Source organism: Aulonocara sp. 'chitande type north' Nkhata Bay, linkage group LG1, assembly GCF_057382095.1.
Source record: "Aulonocara sp. 'chitande type north' Nkhata Bay isolate Kocher_YH1m ecotype deep benthic linkage group LG1, A_spYH_male_GT1.1, whole genome shotgun sequence".
Lineage (NCBI taxonomy): Eukaryota > Metazoa > Chordata > Actinopteri > Cichliformes > Cichlidae > Aulonocara > Aulonocara sp. 'chitande type north' Nkhata Bay.
In genome coordinates, this window is record NC_141344.1 from 18,407,004 (window position 1) to 18,433,085 (window position 26,082).

A 26,082-nucleotide genomic window follows, 5' to 3' on the forward strand; every position below is an offset into this window, starting at 1 on the left:
GTCATCGTAGTCTAAGGAGCTTGGAAAGTAAAGCGTCTGGACTTCTTTAAAATGCTTGAGGACGTTTCATCTCTCATCCGAGAAGCTTCTTCAGTTCTGATGACTGTAAAGTCAGAAGGTGTCTCATAATATGGCTTAAAACTGTCTCTTTTTAAGCTTTATACATCCTTACCATAGTAATTTTGATGATCGCTGTGAAAAATATTAGAAGATGGAGTTCATTCACACTTCAGTGTTTAACATAAAAAATCAAGCACATGATTGTACCTGACACACTGCAGAAGATTGTGCTGTTTCTTTCAAGGAAGTAAAATAAAGAATTGCCATTTCCTGTGTCCGTGTACAGGTTCTTCCCACTAGATGGAGACCTACATATGTCAAATGTCACTATATGTGTACCAGCCAACAATCCAAATTAGCTATGTATCCAACCTTTTATCCAGGGGAAGAGGCAGAGTACAAATTGCCGGTCCACAACCATTTATATTTGTATCCACACTCATAGCAAATAGATAATCATCAATTAAGCTAACATGCATGCATTTGGTCTGTGGGAGTAAGTCAGCATCCAGAGAAAGCAGGAGCATGGCTGTGTGTAAACTGCACACAGAAAAGCCCGAAACAGCCACCCAGAACTGCCAGCACCCCACAAATGTGACCTGGGAGCTAAACAGCTCCACTAACATAACAAATGACAGGAAGACTGAAAGTTTACATTGGGATCCAACCTTTACAAACACATTGCAATAATCTTTGCTTCCATATTAACATCCAGTCGCCCAACTCCTTTTCTGTTAAACTCCCTTATTCTTTGTGGCCCTCTAATCATTCAGGGTGCACAAATGAGCTGTGGTTTCATGTTAAGGGGCTTCTGCAGTCAGTGCTGCTCTACATGAAGATGTCAGTCATGCTTATTTTCTTCCAGAAGCAAACAAGTTTGCAAGAACAACGACCCCGCTTTCACTCAGTCTGTGTGGAAGGAAAGAGCAATCTGGAAGAGCATCACACAGCAGAGCCTGGAAGTCCATAAAACGTTCTTCTGTAACTTGACAGAAAACAGCAGCTTTCACTGGCACACCAACACAGTGACAGAACAGGACGTATACTTGGCTTATGTGGGACTGCCAGTGTGCAAAGGAGATATGGATATTTCCAGCAAACCCACATCAGAGAGAGGGACAGACATGAGGAAGAGCACAATGCAGATTTGAGCTTTTTCTTTTTTGTTTAGTCACAAGTAACATGCAAGGGTTTGACTTGGAATAGATTGTAGCTGAAGGTTCATCATTAGTGACTGCACCATATGTTTGTCTGAGTATGATTCAAGTAATATAAATATGTAATAAATAGTAATATAAAATGTTAAAGCTACTAAATCGTACCCCAAAGCAGAATTGAAGTCATCCTACATTTTTGCTAAAACCACTGAGCTGAAAGAAGTTTAAGTGATGAGGAGAAGAAGGAGGCTGAAGAACTGTGATGTAAACAGATCAGAGTGAAAAGAAGCATTAAAATGGAAAAGCACCAGCAAAAGAATAGAGGAAGGAGTGGTGAGAGAGGCCTGTTATTCACTGTAATGCTGAGTGATGTTTCACTGCTTACCTGAGATTTTTGAAGAGGCCCTTTAGGAAAATATTACCTAGGATACATGTGATATGTTTCTGTTGCCATGGCTTATAAAAACCCCTCATTATTTACTTCTCTTTATTCCCTGTGAGGTTCTGAGCTCATAGATGGAGAGGGACAGACATGAGGAAGCAGAGCTCTGTGATTATAAAAGGACACAAAGCAGTGCAGAGAACCAACAAACATTACATTTAGTGCATTTATCACATTTAGTAACCGGCACAATGTAAAATAGTGTCTTAAATAGTGTCTATTTATTTTTATTATTTGGAAAAAACTAACGCAAAGAGTTCTGACAACAAATTTAATCTGACAATAGAAATACTGACAGAAATATACAGGAACAAAACAAGTGAAGCTCGTTTCTGCCACTGAAAACACATTTTTCAGTCTATAAGTCAAAAAATTGTGTTATTATATTCAGGTTATAGTTATTTTCTCAGAAGTTTGAGGTAATAAGTCAAAAATTTGAGATAATAACCTGAAATTCTGATTTATAGATGGCAAAAAAAAATCCTCTTTCCAGTGGTGAAAACAAAGTTTCATAATAGGAAGATATCAGTACACAATTGTTTTATTCTTCTTGCAATCATGTTGGTGATGCGCAGGGTTCCTAACAAGATAGAGCTTGTTTGGTGCAGTCTGCTGTTTTTTGTTTTGTTTTTTAAATCTAAGACCTGTAAGGTTTATTATCTTTCTCGGTGATCGGAGGAATATATGAGTATGCGAGGCCGTGCATACATAAACAACTACTTTGCTCCATACTGGTCTTTTTTTCATAGCAATCATTTGGAGGCGGTTTATTTTATTTGGGAATAAACATGCAGGAAAAATGATGGCTTTGTTCTATTACAGAGCCCCAGTAAGTCATAACACTGTGAGCCCAGATGCACAAACCAGGACCCTGAAACTAAAGTGGATAATAGTTTTATTACTCTTACTGGGATCAAGACTTGGTTCCCAGCTTTTTCCACTCATTGTTTATCTGACGTCTCATAAAGCAGAATAAATGAAACACCTGTGAGGGAGTGCAGAGCCCTTAACAATACTTCCTTGAATTTTAATGTGTAAAAAAGCTTGGATGGCCGTTATTATGCACCTTGTGGCCATCCAGCTGCAAAGAACATTATATGTTCTACCTATGAGTGCATTCATCATTATTGCTTTTTAATTGCCCTGTAATAGTACTGTGACTTCAGCTGTGTAGATTTAAAACAGGGTACTCAAATAAAAATATTCGTGTTTCACTTCAGTGTGCGTTTCGGTCCTTGGTGTGGTTTAGGTAGAGGACAAGAGACAGACAATAAGAAGGAAAAAATGTTTGTACAGATTTTTACAGGCAGCATAAAGTCTGCAAAAATCAAACTAATATACATGTCAACAAGTCCTGCTGCACCAGTGGAAAGACGTAAAACAAAAATTGCCACACATCAGCTTTGTGTCTCTAAGCGGAGTCAGAGTGGTGGGTGCAGCAGTCTAAGCAGGGACCTCTGTCTCCCCAGTGACTCGCAGCTCTTCTAGGAAGACAGTGAGGAGTTCCAAAACCATCTGAGAGACATAATCTCTTTAGTGTGTCCCAGTCTAGCCCAGGGTCTCCTCCCGGTTGGGCCTGAAACACCTGATCCAGGAGGTAGATGCTCGAATCAACTTGAAAAAAAAAAAATTTGTAAAGTATCTGCGAGTCCTCCTGAAACCCTGTGTCCCCATACTGGGATGTTACATTTTGGTTTCGTTGCACCTTATGCTTCATTTTACTCAATAAAGTTGTTCTTGAACTTGTTAAACAATTGTGTTGTACTGTAGAAACAGCCAATGACCCATATGAGCGCATTGCTTAAAAAATAAAGAAAAAACAATATTCTCTTCAAAAACAATGGTTAGTCCAACTAATCCCAAATAACTCAGGGGAATTAAAAATGCATCCCAAACCAAAAGCTTGACTCTGGAGGTTAAAGAATGCAATGTATGATGTAAAACAGGAGATAAAGAGGATAAAGATGGAATAAGTCACGTAAAAACGAAATGCCAGGCTGTATGGGTCCTGCACAGACAGAACTACAGGAAAATATTTTACAGCAGCCTCTAATATTAACATAATTTGCTCATAACATAAAGATAAGTATATATGAGATTTAAAAAAAGCTCCATAGCAAATGCTTTTAAACTCAAAACCTGTGTGAGTGTGTGTGCGTGTGTGTATAATATAAACACTCTCACGGCTCTCATCTGCTTGTCTCATTCCTCTCGCCGAGTGGGACTGATGAGTGTGAGGGAATCAGAGCGGATATAACTCTCGTTTCCTTGTTGTCAGCAGTTAACAGCTCGATCTGCAGCCCAGTTTTTCACTCTGTGCTCTGCTGTGGAAGTTATATGTGTGTGTGCATGCCCACATGTATGTGACAGTTAAGATTTGCTGCACTTTTTGAGAGTGTGTGCAGTGGCAGCGATGGTGTACATGGAGGGGTGTGCTTTAAAGATAGTGAGTTTAATTAAAGATGAAAGAGTTGATGATTAATTGATGAAAGGTAGACTGTTCCATTGCGCTGAAGTACGGGGGGGTGTTGACCCTCTTCTCATATAGAAAGCAACTGAAAATTGCCAGTATGTAAATACCAGTGATGTGTAATCACATCTTTTGGAGCCTTCTTCCTCATGTTATTCCAGTTTTGGTGAACTATTCCACACATAATCTATAGAAAATATCTGGAAGATCACTTTTGTGGTGGAGACTATGTTCCAGTTAACTAACATCACCAATCATTTCTTATATTTTGCTGCATTATACCAGGTTTTTGCTATAATCCTTTCTGTCATCGTTGTATTTTTACTCAGTTGTATATAGTATTTGTATTTGTATTCTATTTTTATCTTATTGTATATTTATTTTATTTTATTCTACTGTATATAGTATTTTATTTTATTCTATTCTGTACAGCTGTGTACTGTATTTATTCTTATTGTATTCTAATTTTTGCCTCATAACTTTTGCACTGTCCACTTCCTGCTGTGACAAAACAAATTTCCCACGTGTGGGACTAATAAAGGTTATCTTATCTTATCTTATCTTATCTTATCTTATCTGTTTCAGAAAGAGCGAGGCAATCATCCTACTGCTGTTTTGTTGTTCGTATTCTGGCTCGTCTTCCTCTGCTGACTTCATCTCAAAGACTGGTGCCTCTGAGGCTCTCCTCTATAAAAAATGGAGTAGCACAAGCTCTTTTTACATCACACTTTCTGGTACCAGGAGATTAGAAAGTGAAGGTGGAGTGCTCTGGAGAAAACACTCTTGCTCTGGGCATCTGTCCTGCAGTTGTACTCGCCACGAGACACTAGGAGTGAGAACAGACTACATCAACGTCTTACTGCGGCAGCTGTGGCACAGTGGAAACAAGCCCCCTGCTAGCTGATGTGTAACAAAACAGTATTTATGCACTGGTGGGACTTCTTTTGATGCGAGTGAATAACTGGGACAAGAGCTGTCATGTTATATTTATTCATTCTTTCGGTAATATCTTTAGTAAACAGTACAAGCCTCATCAAATAAAACAAGCTCATAATAATAAATGGTGAATGAGTTTGAAATAAATAAACAAATTCAACAGAAGCATTCAACTTGAATTCAACAGGAGGGGAACATATGTCGACAGAAATTAATTTAAAAATAGAAACGCATATCAAAAACGGGACATCAAATGAATAAATACTCAATATATTCCTTTAGTCATTGCTAGCTGTCTCACTATTGAACTGCATGTTTAGAAAAGAAGAAGAAGAAACTCTGATGGTACAAAGACTAAACAGCAGGGCTGCAGTACACTGTGCTTTCAGGAGCGTTTTTGTCTTCACTCTAAGTGGTGTAGCGAGGCTGGGGGTCATACATGCAGCAGGTTACATCAGGAGGTAGGAAGGAGGAGGCAGTGGGGGGAGGAGTCCCAGGCAGAGGAGTCACAGCATGGAGTCTCGGCAGAGGACGATCTCCATCTCAGTGCGGTACAGTTTCCCTCCATCTGATAGAGCCATGATGCTCTTCTTGTAATCCTCCAGTCCGGTTGAGTCCACGTCCTGCCATAAATGACACGGGCACACCGAGTCAGCGGATAAGCATACTCTACACTACAGCAATCTCATCTCTGCTCTATATTTAGCAAGTAGACAAGTAACCTGAACTGATTAATCAATAGGCTGACTATTCATTACCATTTTGTTCTTGTCACAGAGGTCCTTCAGCAGAGCATCGAGCTCCTGCTCATCAATACATCCGTTACCATCCTGGTGGATGAGACAAGAGAGGAGGTCTGAATTATACAGACAAGGAAAAGTTCTCCTAAAAGCAGGGATCGAAGCAGGTGAGGGAACCCGAGGATCAGGTGTAGAGGTGCAGCATAGGGGAAAAAACTGCTTAGAAATAAGTCACATAACAACTTGTTTTGTGAGTTTCTTAGTGTGCACGCTGTGAATAATCCCACTGAATTAAACAAGATATACGCAGATGTTTCATGAGCTATTCGGCTGATTTTCCACAATTTGACGCTGTAAAGCAAAAAATTTGAATTCAGTGAGTGAATCTAATCATGACCTTAAATATAAACTGATGTCTGCTGCCCTTGATGTACATCCAAACATTGACCATGTAAGCCACAGCCTGCTGTAATCTTCCCCAAAATACTGCACTAAATATGCCAAACTGCCTGATATTCTAATGAAACCTTTAAACAACACAAAAAATAGTACACTTCAATTACTTTTGCAAGATTTTTCACAAAAACATAATTAGGACATCCAATGTATTAAATTTTCTTTTTCTTTTCTTTTCTTTTTCTGTGCAGGTGGTGAAGTAAGCTGACGTTTTCCTCAGTCTGCCTTCGGGCATGGCCTCCACTGGGAGCCATCTACACCTGTGTTCAATCACATTATCCTGAATAGTAGCTAGAAGGACAGCAGAACTCCGTCAAATTGTTCGTCTCCCTCATTTGTATGAGGCACTTTGACTCCATGTCTTCCTCTTTTTCCTGGGTCCTGGCTCTGCTGTGCTTACCTGTTATCCAGACTTACCAGTATTGCCAAGGAGTTGCAGCCGTCTCCATCCATCTACACCGGCCAGTACACCCTTCATCAACACTCACAGCGATTCTTTGAGGCTAAGACTGAGACACTAAGACCTCACCTCTTTGTTAATTAGGACAGATGCTTTTTACATCACACTATTAATTTGTTTTTTAAGTAATTCATTCTGTACTAAAGCAGAACAAAAGACTGAAATTCCCAAGATGATAGCAGAACTAAAACTATCCACTTTCTACCACTGATCTGGGCCCGGGTCACAGGAGCAGCAGCCTAAGCAGGGATGCCCAGACCCTTTTATCGCTGGTCACAGCCTCCAGCTCTTCCAGGGCAACACAGATACGCTCCTGAGCCAGCTGAGAGGCATAATCTCCCCAGCGTGTCCCATGTCTGACCCAGTGTGTTTGTTTAGAAAGTATTTCACAGATACTCTGTATGATAATCAAATCAAAATGATTTTATTAATCCCTGCAGTGACATGTGGATCTTTGACTAGTGTTTCTATCCCCAAATCCATGACATTATATAGACTGCCAAGACATTTGGCCGTGATGATGATCCAGAATTATTTGATCCTCAGTTTTCCACCAATCCCCATGAGGGTGACATTTATAGTAGAGAGCAAAACAAAATCATCAAGCACTTGACAATGTAAGATATTCAGAGTTATCCGTAAGGGTGTTAGCATTCTGATCTGAGCAACTAGCTCCAGTACAGCTTTACAAAGCTGCTAGCACAGCTGCACACATCTGTTTAGGTACCACACACCATGCATAATACACAGGAAGGGAATATAAACTATGACGGAAGAAGCTGAGGGACATGCTGTTTTCACCTGATCGTAGAAAGTGAAGATGGAGTCAAACTCCTTAACTGTGAGTCTGATACCCTGTGTGTAAGAGAAAAACAGAGAGGAGTGAAATTTGTTAGAAACTGATGGGTATTTCTAGAGAGCGGTAAAAGCCCCACCAGATCCAGAACCGATATTAATCCATGTAGATTATGATAACTGGGACTAGAGTTCAGTTAATCCTCAGCAGACAGACTAATCCTCTGTCCGAAAGAAATTGCAGATCTGCCCTCACAAGTCAGCTGTACATATCATGACATGGTACACATGGGATGTATATGTGGAATGGAAGGTGAAACCTATACACACAGAGGTCATGTTTCTTTTTTTTAATAATAATCTTCTACAGTGCTGTTTACAAGTATTTCACCTCTTCCTGATGTCTTTTTTTTTTGCATATTTGTCACACTTACATGATCCAGATAATCAAAAAACTAAACACTAGACAAAAATAACCTGAGTAAATACTAAAGGGAAAAATCTATCCAATCTGCTGTGTGAGAAAGTGTTCCCCCGTTTGTAAAATAATGAGTTAACTGTGATTAACCACATTTTTTTGGAAAGCTGGGTTCAGTTTCACTCACCACACCTGAGCCAGACCTGTATAGTCAAGACGTGACTTAAATAGACCCTGAAGCAGGCTAGAAGAGCCCAAGAAGAGCTGAGAAACAAAGCCTGGAAAGGGTTATAAAGCCATTTCTAAGGCTTTGAGACTCTACTGAACCACAATGAGGGCCGTTATCAACAAATGGAGAAAACCTGGAACAGTGGTGAATGTTCCCAGGAGTGACAAGGAGTTAAAGGTTCACACAGACACCTGCTAATAAGTGCTACGTAACAGACTTCTTCAGCTTTTCAAGCAGGTCAGAGTCTCGGCTTTAACTGGGTCACTGTAACACGTTGATTTTTTTCCTTTTTCAGCCCTTCTGTTGTAGATTTGCTGCTGTGTTTGGGATCATTGTCCTCTTGCATAACTCACTTTGGGCCAAGCTTTAGCTGTCAGACAGATGGCTTCACATCCGACTCTAGATCACTTTGGTATATAGATGTGTTCATAGTCTACTCATTGACTCCAAGGTGCCTAGGTCCTGTGGCAGCAAAACAAACCAAAATCATCAATCCTCAACCACCACTGCACTGACAGGTGGTATGAGGTGTTTGTGCTGACATGCAAGTGTCCAAAAGACATTGTTCTGGAAGTCTAGTGGTTCGTTCAGATGTAACGTTGAAGACATAAAATGTGCTGCCATTTTTTTCTTTTTTTTTTAGAGAGAAGAAGCTTTTTGCTGGAAACCCTGCCAAACAGGCCACACTTGTTCTTTTTTCTCTGTCACAAACTTTAACACTTAGCGTGCTAACTGAAGTCTGTAGAGTCTGTGATGTGGGTTTTGGGTTTTTATGTGAGTTTGTGGAGATGTATTAACACACATCTGAGTGCTACAGATGTGCTACAGACCAGTGAACTGCCAAAACCTCTGTTTTTTTTGTTTTTTTTTGTATAGCGTTGCTGACACTTCCCGATGATCAATTAATCAAGCAGATTTGATTAGCAGCACCTAGCTGCTAAGCCTCTTCCTGTGAAACCTTTCTTTCTTACGTGACTGTACCTGACCAACGTTGTTGTCCTGCCAGACAGGTCTTATCTGCCTGGCTGGACTGCCTCAGTGGTTTACAAAATCCCAGCTCAATCAGGCATTCACAGAGAAAGATGTTCATCCTAGAAATCCCATCTCAATACTCCAAGAAACATGGAGCCCATCTGGCTGCAGGAGGGGAACTTAGACTATCATATATTTAGCTATCATATATAATTTTGTTCTGAATCTCTGGAGAGCTCTTCAGCTTCTGACTTATTCACATCAACAAGAACTGACGGGATCTGAAGGAACAGGCTTTTGTCGCTTATAAGCATAATCTTACCTGGAACTTCAGCAGGAAATTTTCCTGGACCGGCAAGAGCCTGTGGTGAAACACAGACATGTGAACGATGTCCTTAAAGAAAAGTTTTAAAAATGTTCCTAACATACAAATAACACAAAGACGACACTCACCTGGCCATCTCAGAGAGGCCCAGCTTCCCATCGCCATTAAGATCAAACATATTTAGCTACACAGAAAGAAAATTAACAGGGAATTTATTGAAGTAATGTATCACATATTAACTACTCAAGGGAGCTTAAATGTGGCAGTTAAGTGTTTAGCCCACAGCAATACAGGGTTATTCTGTGCTAATGGGCTGCAATGTTTGCAATCTTTGCCTCGTGGCACTCACAATCGTCTGCGTGTATTCATTAAGCTTCTTGTCTTCATAGTTTCTGTTCGCCTTCTTCAGCAGGTCTGACAGGAAACCCTGAAGTGAGAACAAAATAACCACCTCAGCCACTGATTAGATGAGCAAGCTGAGTATTTGTTTTCAAGTTGAGGTTTTGTTTTTCACATGACAGAATTTTTAATGGAGTGCGTCATGTCCATGTGCAGTTTCAGAGTAGTTCAATCAGTAGCACCGATTCTTCCAACAGCGTAACATACAGAAATGAATCATCTCAACCAAGGACAGATTAGTTTAGTGTATTCGCTGCACAGCCAGTCACACTCCACATATTATCTACTTACTGCTGCCTTTTGGTTGTGAAAGGAAAATGACATGTGTAACTAGTCAAAGCATTTTCTAAATATGTCTTAAATACTGGCGTGTCTATGTAAATTGCCCCTACGTGTGATATTAATTAGTTATTATCACATGTAGGGGCAATACAGCAGCCATAGTGATGAATTTGAATTTACTGCACAGATCACTGCCCCATGCAGCAATCAGCTGTATAGTAGCACACATAGAGACTACTGAAGTCATCTTTTGCTGTTTCATTTATAATTAGAAGTGTTGTGTAGGCCTGAATCAGGAGGAAAAGACCTAAAGTTTGAATTAATGCTTTTATGTGGATGCAGCAAAGCGTGTCTGCACGCAGAGATGGAGCCACTCAATCTGTTTAGGATTACATACATGGATAGTCCATGACGAAGACTACATAGGGTCACACACTGGGTCACATTTACCTAGAGTCTGAAGAAAATGGTTTGCAGAGAAGATTTCTAAAATGCATGAACAAAACCAACAAAACGGTCCATCTGCATAATGATACTACATTTATTTTTGCTTTATTTGTGATTTACCTTCAGCTCATTCGATTCAATGTATCCACTGCGGTCAGTGTCATACTTCCGCCAGGCCTGTCGGACAAGAATAATGTTTTCAGAAAACACCATATCATCTTTAACCACTTTGACAGTAAAATAATAAAACTAAATCTTTACACACTCATAAAAACGCAAGTAAAACCAAACACTGTGTAAATGTTGACTCTGTGAAAGACCTCATCAAAGATGGATACCTAAAAGTCCTCCAGCGCTCTCTGCGTTTCCCCTGCACAAAGCTGTGCTCCATTCATAATGTATGGCTATCTGAGAATAGCTTTAACACACAGAACAGCCTGAACATCGCACCACTAAAAACCTTCTAAAGTAGCACACATCAAGTGTGTGTTTGTACAGTTTATTTACAATTTAAGCTCACCAGATGTTTTCTCTCAAACAGGAAATCTCTGCTTTATTAAGCACAAGGTGTTAAAATATCTCTGGAAAAACTCCTTCAATGTAATTAATCCATTATAGGTGATATAAAGATGCTTTTCAGGCTCAGAGTCATCAGATAACTATTTACTCTATTTACTAATTGCTTCTAATTTTAGGTTATTTCAACTATTCATCAAAATGGCCAAAGAGAATTTATGCACATCAGTGATGTCATTCTGCTGCCAGGCGTGAGTGTGACCTAGATCTCAAACACAGCAGTTTTTAGGACAATATCGACTATTTTATGAGTATCCAGGGTTCTAATTAACAATTCACACCTAGTGGATTGTCTCTGTACGAAACAGGTGTCCTAACTTGGGAGGAAAATTAAAGGAAATGTGAGTCAGCTGAACGGGCGTCCCACAGGACGGGCTGTAATGGCACACGGACTTGAGGCGATTGTGAGCAAATTTCACAGCTCACTAAGATTTATTAGTCACTGAGCAACTTTCCCTCCAAAATATGGGACTTCAAAAGAAGCACAGAAGGAAGGAGGCTAATTCTTTACATTCAGCTGAATGGCTTTGGATAAGAATATGAGCTTGGCTGACCAAATTTGTAGGGTTATGTAAGAGTGCTCGCTGCATATCAACAGTTAAAGCCTGGGACACAGATGTGTATATATGCCAACTTACTGCCATGAATTCAGAACTGGATCCAACAAACTCTCTGAAACAGATCAGGAAGTTTTCTTCTGTGGGCAGAATCTGAGCCAACTGCAGAGTGATACATGAAGAAATGGGAAGATTATTAACCAACATCACATATTTTATGTTATTGGTTTGTAGTTACAGAGTGGGAAGCATTTGAAATGTAGGCTTCATATAAACAATTGCCGTTCACAGTGAAGACAAACAGGGAACAGAAGAGGATGAATGAGGCTGGATAAAAAGTTTGTAAGAAAATAAATTGTTCTCACCTCTGACATCTCAATTCTCCCATCAGAATTCTTGTCAAAGCTGGCCATGAACTCTTTCATCTTTTCTTTGAATGTGGCGTGTGAGGGATCCTGCAAACACATCGAATTACACTTATCAAGATATATGAAATATATGAAAGGTTACTCTTATAGAGTAAGGTTTAGTAATGGGCATTACTCTTGAAAACAGAACAAAACACCACAATCTGAAAATAGACAGCTCTCTTCCTCCAGCTCTCAACCTCTTTATTCTAAGCCCCGCACATCATGGGCTAAAAATAAATACATGATTTTGGGGCTTTCAGTGGAATACTTTTAGGTTTACAAGCTCTGCCTTTGCAGAGGGTAGAAGAAGCATAAAAAGTGGCCATATGTCTCTTGATCTGCACAAAATGATCCCTATGAGTGCCACCCACTCCAATCTGAGACATTATCAGATGATGATGATAATGATGAATAAAATGGTGGTAAAAAAATATAATGCAACATTTTTATAAATAAGCCATTAGATAAATGCTGGAGAGAATCATTTATCTTGGGATTTATTGCATGAACAAAGATTTTAATTCAATTATAATTGAATGCACTCTTAATGCTGGTGTTTATTTCTGAGGTGGCAGCAGCACATTAGAGCTCTGAAACCTTAAACTGGATACATTTCAACTTTAAAATGTTACCATACCTCAGTCTTGTACTGAAGGAAATGTGAGAATCACTTTAGTTTGTTTCGTTTTTAGTATCAATGTGAAAGTAATTTTAGTGACTGAACGGGTATTCTTGTTGTGTATTTTGTGTTCGAATAGCTGAAATTCTAACAGAGTAAAATACACTTTGTAGCACATCAGCATCAAGCATAACAACATTTATACATTTTCTGTATCACCAAATTAATACATGCACGTTCTCGTGATAAAGTGACGCAGATTTTGCACATATAAAGGCTACAGGAGCTCATCTGATTACAGGGGTTTTCTCTGTATTATTGTAGTGTTTTTAGCTTGCAATATAAAGCACCTTGTGATATTTTTTTATTGTGCAATTTACTTCTAATATTTTTTTATTTGAGGATTTTTCTTTTTTTTAACCAAGATTTATATTTTACAATCAAGGTTTATGTTTTTTATTGTATATTTTATTTTATAGTTCATATTTATTTTTAATTTAGTGACTGTTCTATATAATATAACAGCCTGTACAGCACTTTGATCAACTGATATGATACAGGGATAAATTTTGACTTCACTTCACTTGAAGCTGAGCGATAGGCAAGTTGTCCATTTATATTAACTGATTAGGGCAAAACGGTTGTGCAGTGGTCAGCGCTGTTGCCTCACAACAAGAAGCTTCAGGTTTCCTGGGTTCAAATTCAGGCTCTTTCTATGTGGAGTTTGCCTCCATTTCTCTCCAAAGACATGCACCTTAGGTTAATTGGTGATTCTATATTGACTGTAGGTGTGTATAGGAGCGTAAATGGCTGTCTGTCTCTTGATGATCGACTGGCGACCTTTCCAAGGTGTACTTTGCCTCTTGCCCTATGACGGCTGGGACAAATTTTTCAACACCCCCACAACCCTGAATTGGACAAGTGGAAGAAAATAAACTGATGGATGTACAAGGAGTAAACACACTCACCATCCCTGCTCCTCGTCTTGTATTCTCCAGCTCGCTGAAGAAGTTTTCTAACTCCTTCCCTTCGATGTAACCATTTCCTGCGGCGCATCAGAGGAACAAAATTAGTTTGGCACAAATGATGTTATGAGGCTTTTAAGTCGCCTCAAGTTTTGTTGACTGTTCAAAAGTTTAATTAAAGACTCAGATGTGGATGAGTGATTAAAGGTCACCAGGGGTTCTTTAAATTTGGCAACAGCCGCCAAACATTGAGCTCTAGTTCGGTCTCAAGTCCTCTTACCCCAGTAAGCAGTTCACAGGAGTGTATATGGAGCCTGTACATGCCCACAGCTTCACCAAAATCACTCTCTAAATATATTTGGCTGGTCCATCCATCAAATCAGCACAAAAATCTGAATAAAACTCTGGATGACCACTGGACAAGATATGAGTGAATCCTGGAGGACGTCCACACTGGGAAATAAGATGACCAGCTGCTATATCATCTCTACAGAAGTAAAACTTACTCTGATGAACTGGAGAGGTATGTTACACAAAAACAAGGTCATGCTAAGCTGACATTTAGCTGTGTGGCGATTCAGTGTCATGCTGAAATAAATAAAAGAACAGTCAAGCGCTGCCAGAGTGTAAGCAGCATAATGAGCCCTTCGTTTTCTTGCCTAAGAGGGTGAAAGTGTTCGGTCAGATTGATGCTTATTGGGGCATCCTGTCCCTCTGTCTGGGTTTGTGCTTCTTATGACGATCACATGACCCGAGATAATTTAACACAATAATTTACTTCACTGGTTTGCCTGCAAGTTCCACTAACAGGGTAACATAAATTACACTCCCCAGTCTCTTTTTAATCATAAGAATGAGTCCCATCTGTGTACTATACCAAGGGGGGAGGGGTTGCTTTTTATGTTGCAAAAATAGACATAGAGTAAAATGCAGAGATGCACTCTGCTCCTGTCTTAATCTCTTATTCTCTCATCTCCCTTCCTTTTTGATCGTTTTCTCCCTCCCTTCGTCCCTCCCTCCCTTCCTCTCATCTCGGTGCCCAGCATTATTTGGACACTTTATCTGATAGGTGCTCCATGTCTCCATCTGGGCTATGGGTGAGCCGATGTTTCGACATAAACATGTCAGTTTTTCAGAGAAAGATTACAAAGCTTTGGGTGCAAAAAACCCCAAAAGATACAACATGCAAAAACTACACAGCCTCGGTTCAGCAGATAGTGATGTTCAGTTGAGATGCCCTTTATTTTTTACTGTTTCTAAGAGGCTGGGATTTAAATGGTAAAATGGCTGGACGACCATAATCTCTATCAAAGTGCAAATTAATGATAGAGAGCTTTTAAATTGCAGAATTTAAGCTATAAAAATCATCTGGTCATCAAGATGTCAGGAGAAAGGGTCAACAGTCTGACCATTAATTTTTGCATCACACTATTACTTGTATAGATAAATAACTGAACGAGTGAACGAACAAGCAAAGATAAAATGTCCAAAAAACAAAAAATATCTTTGGTATTAAAATAAAATGTATTAAAATAAGGAGGAATCCTTATTTTAATACATTTTATTAAATGATATGGTACAGAGTTGTCTCATAGTGAAAAGAGTCGATTTGAGCGTTTGTATGTGGATGTTGTGCGTTCTCTATGTGCGTGAGTGGGTGCTTGTTTCTTCCCACTATCTTTCAGAACTGGTTAATTTAAATTGATCGTGGCAGTTTTTCTCTCTGTGCTGGCCTTGTGGTGGAGTGGTGCTCAAGCCAGGGTGTCCACTGCCTTTAACCTTTTGCCAGATGTGATAGCCTCCCAGCAAAGAAAGTGAATGGGTGGATGCTAAGGAGGTTGGAAAAGAGCACATAATCTGTGGTGATATTTCTATCATATGTCTGCGCCCCGTGCCTACATAAGCAACACCTCTCAGCTCATCGGCGCCCGCTGCCAGAGTTTATGTTGCAGTCCGAATCTCAGCTGTCACATGGAGCGCACCACTGCACACTGAGCAGATGCAGTCCTTTCTCTCCCCAAACAAAAACACAGCTCAACTGCTGATTGCTCAGTGACACCTCAGAAACAATTCAGCTGATGCACGATGACTAAAAATGACAAAAGAGGGTCATGTGGGAAACAGATTTCTCAGAGAGGGCACCTGAGTGTTTCACCCCTAGGTGTGAACACAAACCCACATGAGGCTCCACATGCTGCAGTATCAGCTGTATGAGTTGTTTTTGTTTGTATGACAAAGAGGAATATATGATTCATTCTTTGTGTTTAATTCCCTGCAAAGCAAAGTCTTCTGTCAGATACACTTTATATCAAAGATGGATAAAGTCACCGGGTCTGAAAAGTGAAACCCGGCTGTTGTTTTTTTAATGACCAACAGGGAGCAGCTCCTCTGGTTTAAAAAAATGAGTTCATCCATCCATCCATCCATCCATCCATTTGCTTCCGCTTATCCTTTTCAGGGTCGCGGGGGGCGCTGGAGCCTATCCCAGCTGTCATAGGGCGAGAGGCAGGGTACACCCTGGACAGGTCGCCAGTCTGTCGCAGGGCTAACACACAGGGACAAACAACCATTTGCACTCACAAAATGAGTTCAATTTAATAAAAATCTATAAGAAAATAATCATACTTGATAGTGATTTATGAACTTAATAAACATTTTCCCCGTGAGTTTGTGGTACCAATCATGAGTTTAAAATCTTCTTTAATGCAAAGCAATGTTCATTTTGCATTAATATGGTCCCATTTAGAGTAGAATTTATAATACAGCAGGATATACTTTAGGATGTGACTACCTCATGATTGAGCATCCAGTGCAATGTCCTCAGTTTATCACTTTTCACCTATGACATATGCTTTCAGAAAATCTAACTGGTTAACTTGAGGTCTCCAAACAAGAATCTACAAACCAGTGGTTAGTGTCACTGTGACTGCATCCGTCTGGTAAATACAATCCTTGCTGCACTACAGAAAGGAATTTGTTGATGCCCTTTCAGTCAACAAAAGCGCACTGCCTACATATCATCCAAAACAGACTGTCGAGGTTGTGATTAACTCATTTCTCTCACTTTTGCAATTTAGTCCATCTTGGAGTGGGGAATTAATTACTTCTCACCTTTACTGAGCTGCTCCTAACCCTCTCCTTCTACAGGCACAGTTAAGCCACAAAAATAACTTAGATTAGGAACAAATTGGGGTTAAAATGAGCTAAAGTGTTGAAAGGGAGCAGGATTTACAGTGAGGCTTATTGTGAAAGCTCTGTGGGCCACTGCAGTACTGTCAGGCTGTGCTGTTCGATGAAAACAAACTGCAAATTTATCGGACAACTAAAGGTCATGACTTTTTCTCAATGGCTTCAGAGGGTAATCTTTCAACTGAAGTTGCAAAATGAAAATATGTATAGCTGGATCGGCTCATCGTGAAACAAAGTGGGGCGATGAAAGCACTCTTCTGCAGTTCAGCTGCCCCACAGTTAAACAAATATCTATTTGTATATCAGATATAATATCACTAATTGTAAATATGCATCAACTAAACTTAGACTAAACTTAGGAATTTTATTTACTTTTATTCCTTGAAACTGATATAACAGCTTTTGTAGTTTTGATCCATTTATAGACTAAAATAAGATTTGTTTTCATTTCAAATCTTAGAAATTAAAATAAAAAACTGAAAATTTCATTCCACCTTGAGCACTTAATGTTACTTTAAAGATATTTTATAATGAAGTCTACCTCAAAATTAATTACACTGATCATTGCTTTCCTCTGTGATGCAAGTTATGCTATATTCATATTCATTTTAGTGCAAACTGTCCAGTTTCGGAGATGCTGGCTGTAGAGATGTCTGCCTTCTCCTGCCTTGTAATTTTCAAAGTTTGAAAATGCATTTCAAAATCTGGTCTTTTTCTTGAAATCATGACCCAGATACTCAAAAAAATCTATTGTGCTTGCACTGAGAATTTTCTTTCTACTATCCACATCCCCAAAACAAAACAAAGAAAGCGTATAGCTGCAGTCCTCTAAAGATCAGGACTGTTCCTGTAGAAACATCTGTCACAGAAATACATTCAAGTAATTGTTTTCTGTATGGGTTTATCATTGTGGCCCACTTTACAATGTTGCTTCACTGCATTGACGGTTGTGAGCAGTTGCAGTTTTTCTAAGGTACCTCCAGGGGGCGTCAATCAGGTTGAAGTCTTGACTTTGACTGGACCATCGCTGCACGTTGATTCTTTACTTTTGCAGCCATTCTCTTGCAGATTTGTTGCTGTGCTTGGGATCATAGTTCTGTTGCATGACCCAATTTTGGCCAAGCTTTAGCTGCTGGACAGATGGCCTCACATTTGATTCTAGAATACTTTGGTATACAGAGCAGTTCATGGTTAACTCAACGACTTTAAGGTGCTCAGATCTTGTGGCTGCAAAAACAAGTCCAAATCACCACCCCTCCACCATGATGCTTAACGGCTGATGTAGGAGCCATTTTTTATGTTGGTACCTTATGTATGCCGCTAGAGGTCACCTTTTGTGTTTTACAACATGGTGTGTCTATGGGAATGTATTTAAGGTAGACACACGTAATTAGTAGGGGTGCAACGATATTCGTATCGATATTGAACCGTTCGATACAGTGCTTTCGGTTCGGTACGCATATGTATCGAACAATACAACATTTGTAATTTATTTTATAAATTTTCCTTCTGACGATGCTGTCTGTGTTGAGCGCTCAGTGAATCTGTGTTCAACTACTCCGCCTAGGCTGCACTGTCGAACGCAGATCCACTGAGCGCTCCACACAGACAGCATAGTCAGGAGGAAGAGCACAGGGCAAGCTAGCGAGACAGAAGTTAAGCTCTCAGCAACATGGACCTCCCCCACCCTCATTCAGATCTGGCGTTTGGAATTATTTTGGTTTTCATGTGACGTATGACCCTGAAGGTAAGCGAGTCATGGACTAAAGTAAAACAGTATGTTGGATGTGCCATGCAATGCTTAATTACATTGGTGTGAACTAGTGTGTTAGCGCAGTTAGCTCGTTAACGTGTTGGCCGTCTAGCCCCATGCACGGAGCGATCGGCGGTAGCTCGTTAACGGAGATTTGCCGTGTTGTGGCGTTAAGGTCATTTCAACGAGATTAACCTGAAAGCACTAGTGGGAACACAACGAATATGACTGCACATTTACGCCGACATCATCCTAGTGCAAAGACAAAAACAACAAGCATGCTACTAACTTTAGCCGAGTCATTTAGACAGCTGTTAGCACATGATTCTCCTTATGCTGCTGAGAATATAGCCCAGAAGAAGCGGATAGTATAGCTTTTATTTTGGAAAGAGCCATTTCTCTGTAATAAACTCTCTTTTCCAAAGATGAGTGATTCCTCAATCAGATACAGGGCTTGCAATATCGCTAGCCCGACGTCCCGGAGCTAGCGATTTTTTCAGTCGGGCTACCAAAATCTATCTCTTCCCTGCCCGTCGGGCTATTGTAGGAAAAATATATGTCAATGCTTTTGCATTCTTTCAGAAATGTAGCTGGGTAATTATGTCATTGGCATCGGTGAGCCATTGTCAATAAGTGACATATTGAAGTCGCGTTTGAATTTGCGCTTGTTTTTTTGCTTTCACTTTGCAATCGTGCGAACTGTGTATAGAGAGCGACAGTACTGATTGGTGAGTGATGATAATTTGTGCACCAATTCCTCTGACATCGTCTTATTAATCGTTAGCTTACTATGCAAACATGACAAGTGAAATCTCCTGCAGCAAGCTTAAACATGTGAGAGGTTGATCGCGCAGAGAATCGCTGAGCTTATGTGAGTGCGTGTGTAAAAGCAGCAGGAGAAGTTATGACAAATCAGACTATAAGGCAAAAAGAAAGTGCAGCTTTATGGTTTCATGGACAAAATAATTTCTGTGGCTGCAATATGACGAGCTAAATAACCAGGGCTGCACATAAGTGGTCCGCAGGTGCGCATTCGCTGTCAAAATAAAAAACACGCACAAGGGTTAGGGTTAAATTTAAAAACTGTACTTTTGAGTTAAAATATATATTTATAATTTTAATAAATGACAAATTAAAAAGGCATGAACATTTTTTTTGTATCGAAAAAATATCGAACCGTGACACCAAAGTATCGAACCGAACCGAACCGTGAATTTTGTGTATCGTTGCACCCCTAGTAATTAGCGGCAGGTGTGTTGTTGTTCGGAAGGAGCAAACAGTTTGTGACTGCTGTGCTGTCATGATATGGTGTTGGATAAAGAGAACTGTTGACATCAAATACAACAGAGGGAAGTGGAATAAAGATTCAAAATGAACAAGGTAAGTACGGCTGGAGTTATTGGACTGTAACAAGTTTAACAAGCTCATTCATATCAGTGGCATCGTGTCACCCCCGCCAACGAACACCTCAGTGGCTTCAGCTGGTCTGAGGTGTTCTTGCTGATGTGCTGTGTTTGGTTTTCTCCAAACACAGTGCTGTGCATTATGGCCAAACATTTCTGCTTCAATTGACATTGTTCCAGAGGTTGTGTGGGTTGTTCACATGCAACTTTGCAGACCTAAGCTGTGCTGCAACGTTCTTTTTAGAGAGAAGAGAGTTTGTCCAGCCAACCCATTCGAAAAAGTCATACTTGTTTGGCTTTTTAGTTTAACTTTTAACATGCTAACTGGGGCCACTAAAGTCTGGGCCTTTTGCAGTTTCTCTGAGCATTGGACATCTAGCCTTGTCTACCCCTGTGAACATTGCGGTATTGTGCTAACACACGTGAATGTTTCAGACCAGCAGACGTCCTCATATAAGCATTTAATCAAGGTCACCTGATCAGCAGCACCTAGCTGCATATTCATATTCCTATGAAAGCAGGTAGGGTGTAACTAGTTTTTTACATGACTGTAGCTAACATTGCAGCTCACACATGAGCCCCTCATGGAGGCATGGGAAGATGGTCACTTTCTCCTGGAGAGTGATTGGGTTGCTTAGTAGAAAATAGGCCTGAAACCTCTCTCAACAGTTCAAGGTAGGTTTTTATTTGCTTGTTTGCTTGTTTTGGTGCTTTAAATGCCACACAGAAAGTTCCACTTGTTCTCCAATGCAACAGCTCACACTAAAACAATATACATGGATAAATACAGACCAGAGTAAAAATACCTATATCTTATTAAATGAAATTAACACTTGCATTAATGAAGGCCCTTATATAAGTGGCTGTTTGCCAGTGAGCATGCATTCTGGCACATTTACATGGCCATCTTTTAACATCGACCCTAACCTGAACCTGTTTATATCCTTAACCCTAAAAGCAAGTGGAGGGCTGTGATAGACAGGATCATCCAACACGTCCTCAATCCAGTGGTCTAAAACTCAAACTGATCCTCATAACAAGTACACACACACACACACACACACACACACACACACACACACACACACACACACACACACACACACACCATCCACTCTCCACTTCACTGTAAGCTCCACCCAACAAAATCCAGAGAGAGAAAAACACACTCCTTCACTCTTGCATCCTCTCATCTCTTACCTTTTCACGCTCCCTCCATCCCCCACCCTGCTACCCCTTTCCCCCTCCCTCCTCTGCATCCACATCGCTCTCTCCCCTATCTCCCCTTCACTCTCTCTTTTCTATCTTTCAGCCCTTCGTCTCACTGCTTCTGATCTGTTTTTTCCCTTCGCCCTCTTTGTCAGCATCCTCTTCGTAACACAACTTTACAATCCACTGCAGACCCCCTGACACATTTCTATAGTAAATAAAGTCACAACGTAAATGACCAACAGTGATTTAATCTGGTGGATTTTACTAAGTAAAACAGGAAAACTGTTTACTCATATCACAAATGTATCCTATATATAGTAACCTATTAGTTCAATTTTCTTACTGCAGTTTGTGACATTACTGCACTGATTCTGCAGATTTTTTACTACATTTTACAGTCGCTGAATTCTTTTTTTTAACGCACAAAAGGTTTTCAACTCTAGCTGGACACAAAATTCTCTTATATGCACTAATTTCAACCCCATCTTTTACATAATTACTGTTTAGTAATAAACACAAATTGATCCGATGGCTAGTTCCACAGTCATTAGACAGGCGGACACTTGAGCGCACTGACCGTCTACGTCAAAATGCTTCCAGATGTCGATGAACTGCGCTGCGGTCAGCTCAGCCAGGTGCAGTTGGGGCGGCTGCTGCGGTTGAGTTGCCATCTTTGCTGTTTCTCCCAGCTTTAAGTCGTCCACAGTAGTTGGAGGTAAACTTTTCCCGGTGTAGAGTTCCTCGGGTCTGTGGGATGCGCCTCCTCAGCCGGGGCTTTTAAACCACCCGCGATGCCCGCGCTTCTGCTGTGCGCCACACGGGGGCGTCTCGACCGCGTGGAGAGCAACAGCAGAAGACCAATTACAAGAGGAGAGAGAGAGTGTGTGTGTGTGTGTGTGGGGGGGGGGTCCTCTGGGCTTTGTATATGAGTCACCATTAACTGCCGTCCAGGCTGCTGGTTTCATAGAAGGATCATTATACATCAGCCAATCCTGCTGCTCCCGCAAGGGGAAAATTACATCAAACAATTTATTCTAAAGCAGGGCGCCCTGCTGGCTCCAGTGGGTCTACTCACATCTATGTCATGCCTGTCTCTGCCAGTCCTGCATCTCCCTGAAATGTGAATGATCAGATAAAGTGTTAAATTAATGTCCAACCACACCTGAGGAGGAGGAGGAAGAACTCATAAAAATGAAAGGCTGAGGGCCATCCTTTCTCACAAATCCCTACTCCACTGCTTTTTCTTTTGAGATGACCCTCTGTCTTTCCTTCCATCACCTCCTCCCCTCTCAACCTCCCACACCCTTTAGCATCAATCTTCCCGACCTGTGCAGGTGAGAGGGGAACTCAGTCTCCCCAGCCAATCAAACACGTACTTGGCTTCAATCCAAGCAGCAGCAGCAGTAGCTGTTCTTGAATGGCCACTAAATCACCTAAATTCGTTTGTTCGTTCTGCAGTGCACTGTTGTCCCCCTTTTCCTCACCTTCCCCTCATTCTGTGGTTCTTATCCCTCTCTGGTTTGGACCCCAAAGAAGGATAGTTGGTGTGCTGGGGGAAGGGACTCAGACGATGAGGATGAAGAAGAAGAAGGAGACACTTTATCTCCTCACTGCAGAGCTGTGTGCTGCAGAGAAATGGAGGAAAAAAGAAGGAGAGAGAGCAGGAGAGGGCAGCTTATAAGTGTGTGTGTGTGTGTGTGTGTGTGTGTGTGTGTGTGTGTGTGTGTGTGTGTGTGTGTGTGTGTGTGGGATAAAATGCATATGTAAATACTGTGTATGTGTGAAAGACAGAAAAAAGTGGGGGTATTTTTAGGAACTCCCCTCTTAAAGCCTGAAGTGTATGAATAATGATCAGAGAATTTATAGGATTTGTTTGCAGAGCTCAGAGCACTTTCTGATGAAAGTACCAGAAGTAAAGCGATTCCCTGAATAGTGAAGATGGATAAGTGATGAGGTTGTTAATGGACCACTGATCACCTTTTAAACAGACTTTGATCTGACTTATCCAAACACAAAAAAGGCATGTGAAGATGTGCACGTGCATCATGAATTTAAATCAGGACGGTTGCCCCGTTAGTGTTTGCGTTGCATGCCACTCATACTTTTCGTGGTTTGCAGATTATGGATAATGATGCAATCTGGTTAGCGGTGTATTAAACATATCATATGAAATTTAGATTAGCTAAAGTGGCTCAGTGTTGATATCTAAAATGGAAAATGAAATCAGGATGAGGGGATGGTGCAGACAGCCAGGTGTTTAAGAGGCTTTTCAGTTCACTTTGATTACATTTTGTGAAAGGCAACAACAAACTAGCATCTTTGGTTTTATGTAGAATTATTCAGGATCAAGAGCACAAACCCTGCACAAGTTTACACATAAAGACAACTGATTATTTAACGAATTTATAACCCAGCATGAAGTCAAAATGTAGCTTCAATATACAGTCATGTGAAGAAAACTTTAACTTAGTGTAGTATTTCACAGGACTGCAGGGAGTCCTGTGAAATACTAAGGAAACCACATGATTCAATAATTTGTTGAGTCACCTTTAGCAGCAAAAACGTTAAGTAATAATTTTCTGTATGACATTATTAGTCTCTAACATCATATTAAAGGAATTTCATATAGCCTTTCTTTGAAATGTTACTTCATTTCTTTGAGCTTTTCATTTATTTGTTTAATCACAGCTCTCATGAAGTCCCACCACAGCATTTCAATCAGGCTTGTGCTTTTATAGAGGTGATCGCACTTGCTGATGATCAAGTGCATTTGTTTGCAGCACCTGGCTGCTACTGCCCTCTTGCTTCCTGTGGAATCATTAAGGGTGGACTTTAACAGGATTATGTAAAAACTTTTTTTTCCCCCACATGAATGTACATGAATGAATAGCCACTGAATTTTAATAAGATGAGATTGTTTGGTGACTGCAGGTTGACGCTGTCGGTTGATGGTGTTTGTAGAGGATAATTATTACCTTTATTGCTCTCCCTGCATCTGTGCTGCTCTGATCGGTGAAACTGTTTTTCTCAGTTGTTCACCTCTCTTTTTTTCCCCAAGGAAAGAAAGTGCATCCAAAGATTCAGATTATAAATCTTACCCATTCTGGCTTGGGTGAAAGAGGCCTTGTGCTTTCATGTGTTTCTAACAAACAAAGTTTTTCTGTGATGTTGTAAAATAGCCTCTAAGGATGAGCCTCTATTCATTTTGTTAAGAAGGCTGACATTAATCCAAAAGAAGGAGGGAATCAAAAGTGTGAGCGTGATCCAACACAAAATGCAACTCTTTCAGTAAGTACAGCAAAGGTTTTTCTTTTATTTGTTAATTCAATTTGGGGGTAAGCTGTGTGGGGTTTATGCGATAAGACAGCGGAGAGCGAAAGATACGGCAGCTGCAGCGTATTATATTAAACATTGGCGTCGTCCAAATAACATGATGCAGCTGTACGAATGCTCTCCTTGTCTAAATGTAGCCCCTGGCTCATCGCTGCTTATCCACACTAGTGCTGATTAGCATGAGTTACTGCAGCCAGCAAGAAACACTGATGAAGCAGAGTCCAGTGTGCTTAGAGACAAATTATCCAGTCACCCATCCTTTTTTGTAAAACTCTAACTTAGGGTTGCTGGGAGCTGGAGCCTATCCCAGCTGACTTGAAGGGAGAGGCGGGGTGCGGGCAGGGTTGTGGGCTGGATAATACCTGCCTAATGAGCCCCTCACTAATGTGCATGCTCTGAAATCCAAAATGCTTCAGCTATTGCATGCCAACATGTAATGCTTGAATTTCTGTGCATCTCTGTTTGATATTGGATAAACAAACAGCACACAAACGAATAATGTGACCCATATGGCACATTAATTACAACAGAATAAATTTAGGTTCACACATAAAAGAGAGGTCAGGGTGCATGAGGTATGCGTACTGAGGAAGCTGGTTCATAAATAACTGAGCCTTGAACATTTATCCTTCTAAAATACTCACTGGCATTTCTTTTAGCTTAGATCAGTTGAACTCTGATAAAGTTTACAGGTGGATGTGAGCAACAGCAATCCAGGATGGGAAAATAAATGAAAGAAGAAAAAAAACCACCATGAAAAAAATAGATTAAATTATTGAAATCAAGTCAAGTGATATAAAGAACAAATAGCAAATAGCATATCACCTTCTCATACACCTACTTCTACAGCAACCTCTGAGTGTTAAAACATGATAATTTTTTCATCTTAAGTTCCTAACCATCCATATAAGAAATTATTTTTCGCCTACATGGAAGGCATTTAACTGTGGTCCACAGTCCAATCTGACCATGGACAGGATGAGTGGACTGTGCTGAGGTGAACTCAAATGCAAAATGCAAAGCCTAACAATGTAAATCAAAACCAATGTTTTTATGTGCCGTTATCAAAGTCCAAAAACTAAATAAAATTTAAAAAAAAAATTAGAATCAAGAGTTGATCTGGAATCTCAGAGAAATCCAGGAAGCTAATTAACCATACACAGAATAAAAGTCTGACAGGGCCATTTATACACAAAGAAATAATCTGACACAAATATTAATACAGAGAGAAATAATCTGACACAACAATTAATACACAAAGTAACAATCTGACAGGGAGATATATATATATATATATATATATATATATATATATATATATATATATATATATATATATATATATATATATATATATATAGAAGGTCTGCTAGATGATGTTAATGCAGCACTACGGGCAATACCTACAACCACGATTACCGACACTAACAAGCTGATCTACAATACGGCAACAGTGATCAGTGAGATGCTTGGCTAC

The 26,082-nt window shown here is 40.2% G+C and overlaps 1 protein-coding gene and 1 long non-coding RNA gene across 2 annotated transcripts in view; one reads left to right on the forward strand and one right to left on the reverse strand.

The window, feature by feature from the left end:
- Positions 1 to 5,307, forward strand: part of LOC147338939 (uncharacterized) — an 11,270-nt gene extending 5,963 nt beyond the window's left edge. The window contains exon 2 of the long non-coding RNA XR_015128402.1: positions 4,715 to 5,307. This is a non-coding gene — a long non-coding RNA (uncharacterized LOC147338939). The remainder of the gene's footprint in view (positions 1 to 4,714) is intronic.
- LOC147338941 (calretinin-like) lies at positions 5,104 to 22,041 on the reverse strand. The gene is made up of 11 exons (XM_086286504.1): positions 21,850 to 22,041; positions 13,719 to 13,795; positions 12,087 to 12,176; positions 11,803 to 11,883; positions 10,709 to 10,765; positions 9,810 to 9,887; positions 9,589 to 9,644; positions 9,458 to 9,497; positions 7,523 to 7,576; positions 5,824 to 5,895; positions 5,104 to 5,688 (listed from the first exon to the last, which is right to left on the reverse strand). Exons 1-11 carry the CDS (start codon positions 21,941 to 21,943, stop codon positions 5,572 to 5,574), a joined length of 816 nt encoding a protein of 271 aa, XP_086142630.1. The 5' UTR covers positions 21,944 to 22,041; the 3' UTR covers positions 5,104 to 5,571.
- Between the last annotated feature and the right edge of the window lie 4,041 nt (positions 22,042 to 26,082).